Source organism: Aplysia californica, unplaced genomic scaffold (genome assembly GCF_000002075.1).
Source record: "Aplysia californica isolate F4 #8 unplaced genomic scaffold, AplCal3.0 scaffold00302, whole genome shotgun sequence".
NCBI classification, from domain to species: domain Eukaryota; kingdom Metazoa; phylum Mollusca; class Gastropoda; order Aplysiida; family Aplysiidae; genus Aplysia; species Aplysia californica.
Window position 1 is genome coordinate 814,867 of NW_004797572.1, and position 8,135 is coordinate 823,001.

General features: G+C 39.9%; 1 protein-coding gene across 1 annotated transcript in view; it reads left to right on the forward strand.

The window, feature by feature from the left end:
* Window positions 1-3,207: 3,207 nt before the first annotated feature.
* LOC101850258 (PAX-interacting protein 1) overlaps window positions 3,208-8,135 on the forward strand; it is a gene marked incomplete at its 5' end in the record, with an annotated part of 24,725 nt that continues 19,797 nt past the window's right edge. Inside the window, 5 exon segments of the mRNA XM_035970661.1 lie at window positions 3,208-3,504; window positions 5,918-6,052; window positions 6,492-6,535; window positions 7,183-7,243; window positions 7,555-7,668. Coding sequence (XP_035826554.1) covers window positions 3,406-3,504; window positions 5,918-6,052; window positions 6,492-6,535; window positions 7,183-7,243; window positions 7,555-7,668 — 453 coding nt within the window.

Genomic DNA, 8,135 nt, shown 5'->3' on the forward strand with positions numbered 1-8,135 from the left:
AGGAGGAGGAGGAGGAGGAGGAGGAGAGGCAGACAGAAGAAGAGAAGGGAGGAGGAGGAGGAGGAGGAGGAGGAGGAGGAGGAGGAGGAGGAGGAGGAGGAGGAGAAAAAAAAGAAGAAGAAGAAGAAGAAGAAAAAGAAGAAGAAGAAGAAGAAGAAGAAGAAGAAGAAGAAGAAGAAGAAGAAGAAGAAGAAGAAGAAGAAGAAGAAGAAGAAGAAGAAGAAGAAGAAGAAGAAGAAGAAGAAGAAGAAGAAGAAGAAGAAGAAGAAGAAGAAGAAGAAGAAGAAGAAGAAGAAGAAGAAGAAGAAGAAGAAGAAGAAGAAGAAGAAGAAGAAGAAGAAGAAGAAGAAGAAGAAGAAGAAGAAGAAGAAGAAGAAGAAGAAGAAGAAGAAGAAGAAGAAGAAGAAGAAGAAGAAGAAGAAGAAGAAGAAGAAGAAGAAGAAGAAGAAGAAGAAGAAGAAGAAGAAGAAGAAGAAGAAGAAGAAGAAGAAGAAGAAGAAGAAGAAGAAGAAGAAGAAGAAGAAGAAGAAGAAGAAGAAGAAGAAGAAGAAGAAGAAGATTCTTCGATGCTGTTTCGTCCTGTGAAGACGGTGTTGTCGTCACAGTCCTAAATCAGCCTTCTTGATCTTAGTCCTGAATTTGGAAGACAGTGCCTCTCAGTAGAGGAAGAAACATTTCCATGGACTCCTTGCATGCCTTGAGCTGTTACTTTTGCGGGAAGGAAACGATTCTGTAGATCTGACAGTAAAATGCGTCCGTCTTGAGCAGGGCTAGTGTCTCGAGGCTGTCTTATTCTTTGTCTAGTTAAGTAGTATGCCCGACATTTCCAGAGTGCTAAAAGTATTTGGATTGTTTAAGAAATAGTAGAGGCACTGAAATGCAGCCGTCTTGCGGCTTCTCGGACAAAATTTTCGCCTTGAACTCGGCAGAGGTAAAAATTGCGGTCAGCTTCGCTAAACGTTGAGGCATGGTGTAATTTTAAAAAAAAAGAAAAAAAGAAAGAAGTTTTCATTGATTCCCCCCCCCCCTCCAAAAAAGCAACAACCACAAACAAACTAACAAACAAACTCATGTCTTTTGTGTGGAAAGAGCTACTTACGTATTACCTTCCAAGTAAATAGGCCCACCGTTCTTTTTATTGGATACATTGTAGCCTTTTTAACGTGTTGTATTTTCTATCAAGTATCTATAGCCCATTTCTCTCAACAATTAGAAAAAAATCTCTTACTATTGTTTTACACCTCAAATCTGAAGCGCTTATAATGTCTGTGTTGCAAATTCAGTAAAATTCTTGCTAAAACTAAAACACTCATCGTTACCACAGGACATGACATAATTATTTGGATAAATGCTTCAAAAACAATACAACCCGTATTACTTTTTTTAATTAAGTGTAGGCCTATACATTATAATAGGCCCACAATGTAGCCTAGGACTTGAGAATATAAGTAAAATTTTATTATACATAGACACTTAAGCATAGCCTAAATAAGCTATCTCGCACTTAGCCAATATGTCGATTTTTTTTCTTTTTGCCAGAATCATCATTGAAACGTTCACTTTTCCTTGAAAATTTCATTTCGTGGTTTATATTATCATATTAAATAAATTGAAAAACAAACAAAACAAACAACAACAACAACAAAATAAAATAAGTCCATGAATTGGGCCCAAGTTCCCTATTTCATATATTACGTGGACCTCAAGTGCCTCAGCAGTATATATAGCCTGCTTATAGCATAAACTTGTATGGTACCGGTATTACAAACACAAATAGGTCTTCGGTGTACTTTTGTTTCTACTATTGCATGTATAACTAAAGGTTCTTTGTGGGTGGTTGGCGGGTGCTCTGGTGTGGTATGCTTCTTCTTTCCTCTCAAACATCTATCATCCTTTTCTCCCCTTCTTCTTTTCTTATGTTTGTTACTCTCTTGTAACCCTCTAATCGTCTGGTGCTCATATGACCTTATGCAGTTGCGAGTGCCGTAAAACCTTACTAAAACTAAAACTAAAAAAGTGTTCTTTGTTAAATATGATATTCTAAATCATGCACTCTGGGGTACATGTATTTCTGGTTCAATAATATGGATGTGCACCATTTGACTCAAATTGAGCAAAATGAGGGGAGAAAGGTGGTACCAGAATAATAATTCTGATGCTGCGTGCACTCGACTATGGTGAGACTAGTAAACTGCCCTTCATTTTCGTGGTATACCTGACCCTAACCCCAACGATGCCTAGACACCATAGGGTGATGGTGAGGCGTTATACGGGTGCCCATGGGAGATCAGGTCGTGTTGGATCGGGTCGGTTTGTTAGCCAGATTGAGGGCGCAAAGCGGCCATTGTGGCACCACCCGGTCACATCCGACTCAACGCCTCCCATTGGGGGATCGGGTCTGGTCGGAGCGGTAATTGTTAGCCTGATTGAGGGCGCAAAGCGGCTATAGTGGCACAAGCCTATCGCACCCGACTCGCTGAGTAAAAAACAAACGCTTTTTTTTCAGACGAGGAAGCAGGCGATCATCCCAACCCGACCAGACCTTATTCCCCAATGGGCACCCCGAATTAAAAAAAAAAGCAAACGCTGTTTTCAGGCGACAAGTCGGGCGATCGACCTACCCGACCTGACCCGATCTCATCCTCAATTACAATACCTAACTAGACCTCCGATGATGCCTAGGCTATGGTTTGCATGCGTCGACATCGCCTAGGCCTATTGGGGGATGGACAAACTGATCGCCTGATTGGTCGCTTGAAAACAAGAGGGCGAAGAGCGGCGGCCATGACAGTGAACAATCTAGGCTAGGAGTACAAGTCTATGGTTCATTGTGCTAGCAGACTGAAAACAGAACCCTTTGTTGACGTTAATTATAGCTTCTCTCTTTTTTCTTCTCTTTGGAGAGAGATTCTAATTGCTTTGTCATTTTACTCTGCTGATGATCATTTTTATAGTGAATATTCCTAGCTCTAGGCCTGTTTCCATCCCTCCTCCTTTTTTTCGGGATTTGCATTTTTACGACTTTAGGGTGTTTTTTTTTTCCGGCACATGGGAATTCCCAAAGACGGAATCTTGTAAAAGGCGCGTCAAGTTGGAGAATCAGAGGAATACTACTGCATGTAGATCTGCTGACTTTGTTTTTTTCTGACAAGGGATAGGCTATTATTCGTCAAACATTTAGTGCTTTTTCTCTAGATCTAGATCTAGCAGTGTAAACACATGCTGGAGGAGTACATTGACTTCTGACTTCTCACGATCACAGTGCTTTCTTTTCAAGGCAAGCTGGAGGTGTCTCTGTCTGCTGACGACACCCCATCCTTACCTTACACACTGTCCCCGCTGGCCACATTCATTAATCAGTTTCAGCGATTTCTCTCGTGTCGTATGTTGCCAGAAGCTGTATGAATGGATACTCCAAACCCAAACAATGCTGAAAGCAAGACTGAAGCTCAAGATATTTTCAAAGGGGTCACCTACTATATTGTTGGAGACATCAGTTCCAAGGTATAAACTTAGTTTAGTTTAGTCTTCTTATGGACGAGGTGCCCGTTGCGGATGGGGTCGGGTCGGGGGCGATGGCCCCACTCGTTGCTTGAAAACAAACACTTTTGTTTTTGAGGCAACGAGTCGGGTGCAATCAGCTTGTTGTGCCATGATAGCCGCTTTGCGCCCTCAGTCTGGCTAGCAAACCGTCCGACCTGACCCGATCCTCCAATAATAGGCACACCGTAATAAGCCGTAATAAATTAGAATTCTAAGATGTAGGCTAGGATTTGTTTTTAGGTTGAGTGTACAGTTGATGCTTACTCTCAATTCACCTAGTGAAAGTGAGCTAATTGTTAGAGGCTTGTTTGTCAACTTACAAAGATTGGCATCATATCATGCTGATATCTTTCTTAGACAAACTGAAACCAGGCTTCTTTCCCAAGTCAAAAAGTGAAAATTGCTTGCGGAGGTCTCCAGACTAATTTGATTAGCTGATTAGCATCTACTGGGACAAGTGTCTGTTCAAGCTCCCGTGTATTCGGACACGTGTGCCCCTAGCATGAATATATATGTACCTTTTGAGTCTTTTTTTTTGGAAGTGGCTATTCTCATCCGGGGTGAGAATAGAAAAACGATCTACCTCTCACCCCAGGTGAGAATTGCCAGCGTAGGCTATTCTCACCCGGTGCGAAACAAGACCTGCTTTTCCTCATTTTGGAATACTGTCTATCGGTGTGGATGATCCAATTGATAAAAGCCAAGAAAAAATTACGTTATAGCACAAAAGTAAGCTAATTTGATCGTCTTCAAAGAGATGCTATGGCTATTTCACTGTTCGAATCGAGCCGAACTACGCGGGTCGCCATTTTGTTTTGCCCGGAAGTTCTCGCAAGATCTACTCCTCCCCTATCTCTCTCTCTCTGTCTCTTTCTGAATATAATATACTGTCTATCGGTGTGGACGATCAAATTGACCAAAACAAAGTTAAAAAATGATGTTAAAACACAAAAGTAAATTAATTTGGTTGTCTACAAAGATGCTACAGCTATTTAACTTTTCGAATCGAGCCGAACTACGCGGGTCGCCATTTTGTTTTGACCGGAAGTTCTCGCGCTACTCCTCTCTCTCTGTCTTTCTCTCTCTCCACTGCCCACAGACAAAATTGTACGCTTTTAGTAGGCTAGGCTACAGTTGTAATGGAACGTTTGTTCACGACACAGAATTCTACAATGTTTCTGTTATCGCAGTGTAGAATTCTGTGGTTTAGGGTGAACGCAAAATTTGTTGGCCTAGATCTAGATCTAGGCTATAACGGTGAACGCGCACCGGGTGAGAATAGCCAAAAGACTCGCCTGCACTATTCTCATCCCGGGTGAGAATAGAGGTGGCCTTTTTTTTCTTTATAATGGCGTGCTTCTCTTTTTTTTTTTGACGAATGCATCTTTGCAGTTTTCTTAAAATTGCTTGCATTCTATTTTTTTATTTATAGAATGATGGGATTTTTGGTTAATCTAGGTATTAGTTTCATGAACAGCACGCCCTTGTAGACACTACAACTACAAGGGAGATTCCCGGCCCCGAGAGAGAAGAGCTAACCGGGAAATGCGCCATTGGTGTTTGAGGGTGCTGAAAACCAATCTCTACTGGAAATGACCCTAGGGAGCCAGGGCTGAGGCTCCACAGGATCGTATCCGAATAATTACGGGAGCCTGGAGGGACCCGTGTCCGTATATATATATCACACCGAATTTGATTATAACTGGGCTGCTTGATGAGATCATGAACCTATGACTATTCATTTTCAAGTTTGATGGTGACGAGGCACTGACTTGCACAGTATTAATAAAACTTATTCAAGTCTTATAATTTTACTTTCTAGCTCTGTAAACTGCACTCTGCATTCCAAAGGCAGGGAAGTTTAAAAAACATAGTAGGGAAAACTGACTTGAGGCGCAGGGTGTGTAAAACTAATTAAAGGAAACTTTTCCTGCGACAATCAGATCAAAGAGTGGTGAAAGTGTTTTGGACACTGTGGTAATGCTGTGCCACAAAGAAGAAGGTCGTCAGCTATCCGTCCTTCTGGTTCTGCCTTTCTAAGTATAGTGCAACGGGTCCTACCATTTCAAACTTGTCAACTCAGTAGAGGTACCATTTAACTGTGTGACTGCGATTTAATGATGTTTGAGTATGGAGACTTGCATGATACTGTGGGTCGTGGACTCCCAACCAGTACTCTCTCTTGCATGATGCTGTGGGTCGTGGACTCCCAACCAGTAGTAAAGTACCACTAAACTTTTAAATGTGTTCTTTTACTATCCTGTTTATATTTCTTCTTCTTCCTTGAACTGCCTGTTTCAGGGAATAATAACATTGACTGTAATAATATCATGAACAATTAAAAACTAACTTACATTTTGTTTCATCATCCCAGGTGACCCAACTGTTGGACAGATATGGAGCCAAGCGTGATTCCTATCTCAGCGAGATGGTTAGCCATGTTATTGCTGACACTATGTCGGATGACTACTCTGAGGCTAAAGAATTGTTTGAGTTGCCGATTGTTGCAGTAAGTTATTTGTATTATACCTTTTTAAAAATAGAAAACATTGATATTGGATTATTTTATTTCTTATAACTTATTATAATATTATAAGTTCAGTTTTATGTTTGCATTAAAAACATGGTTTATTTTCAAATTTCCTGCGAAATAATGTTTCAATTCATCTTGACGTTGACGACTGAGAAAAGCCTGTCAGACTATCTGGCATGTAGGGATGTAGTTGGGAATTATAGTCGAACCTGCTCTAACGATCACCTGTCCAAGATGAAATCACTTTTACACTTCACACTAAATATATTTTAATTTTAGGTCTGTGTGTTTCGCATTGTTCATGCAGTGCATGTTGTATTTAATTATTTAGGTACCAGTCATCCTTCTCTTGACTCTTGCCTTCCCTCACCATTTTGACTTATAATTAAACTTTTGTTCTATTCTTTATCCACAGAGTGACTGGGTCGTGTTGTCAGTGTACTGTGGGGTGCAACTCCCGTATCCTTTTCTCAACTTTGTGTTGAATTGATTCAAGTGTGAGATTGGTCTGAAAAAATAATGCCTTTCGAGCCTATAGCTTTTTACTGTAAAATTTCATATTATGTGTATATTATATATATCGTCATCCAGCTGTTCAAATGTACTACTAAGCGGCAAGCCCAATATGTTGAATATTAAAGAAAAATTAGTTTCTTAATTTGTGGTAGTGGATAATAGGACTTATAGGTTGCCTGTACTGGAGAAATGTTTTGTTGAAATTCAAATTCTAAATGTTGAAAAAAGCAAGGAAAATTACATATAATGAAATGTGGGTACAATAAAAATTGTAAGAAAAATGAAACAGTTTTTTCTCTCTCCTGAAAAATTTGCTTTCTGGGCTTAGAACAGTTGTACTCAGATGTCGACATGTTGCACTGATGCTGTTGTTCATATATGGGAAATGGAGGTACTGCTTGATGATTGTTTCAGTTTATTTTCCTGAGAATTGCTTTGTTCTTAGGAAGTTTAATTTGTCATTGAATTGTCTTATTTTTGTACAACCAGCTATTGTTTGACAAAGAGGGAGAGAGTGATAGAGGAAAAGCTAACACAGAGATTGGGATCTGTTCTGTACTTTCATATTGTTATCCTTGACGCTTTCTCAGGAAAGAGGCTTTTGCTTTAGAAGGGAGGATTTTTTCCGACATTGTTGCTTGCCCGTTTGAGGTGAGTCTCAGTGTCTTTTCTTTGAAATAAAGTACACAAATGTTCTTTTGAGATGTTGCTCTTGAATGCTGTGCTGAATTTTTTTTATGTAGGTGGTTGGTGGGTGCTCTGGTGTGGTTTGCTTCTTCTTAAGTGCCATAAAACTTTTAATAAAACTGAATAAATGAGATATTGTTAATAACAATTTTAAAAAATCATCCATAAAATCGTTGTTTGTAAGATTTAGCCCGTGGTTAAAAATAATATCTGGATGGATGAATTTAAACAGATATTTTATTTTTCATGTATGCTGTCAACTCGATCCTTTTCAGCTGTCAAAAGAAGACGCAGAATCGCTGTGGTGCATGATAACGTACCATGGTGGGAAGTGTCAGCTTCACCTGGACGATAAAGTTACTCACTTGATTACTGCTGCCAGTGAAGGGGTGAGTGAGCTGGAGCAGCAAAATGTTCACATTTGTTTGTGCTTTTTGTACTGACTATTGACTCTTTGTGGATATAAGTACACGATGTAATTTCATACCATTATGTAGAAAAACATTTAGTACGCTTTTCAGGGTCTGAGATAGGCAGTTGGTTTCCATGTATCAGAAAATATGTATTCTACGTTTTCTAGTATTGCTCCTCGCGGGCTTGCTGAAGCTGAGGAAATATTTTGAATCTCAAAACCGGATCTGTGAATAATAATAAATAATAATAATAATAATAGATAGCATTTGTATAGCACATATCCCCGCTCAACAGCAGGCTCTATGCGCTTTACACTATATTATTACCCCAGCAGACCATAGAACACTCCGAAACATTCTCAGCTTCCCGGGAAGCATATAGTGCAAGCAGCTGATTAAGCGCTCAAACACTAACAAACTGACAAGATCTTTCGCTGTCTATA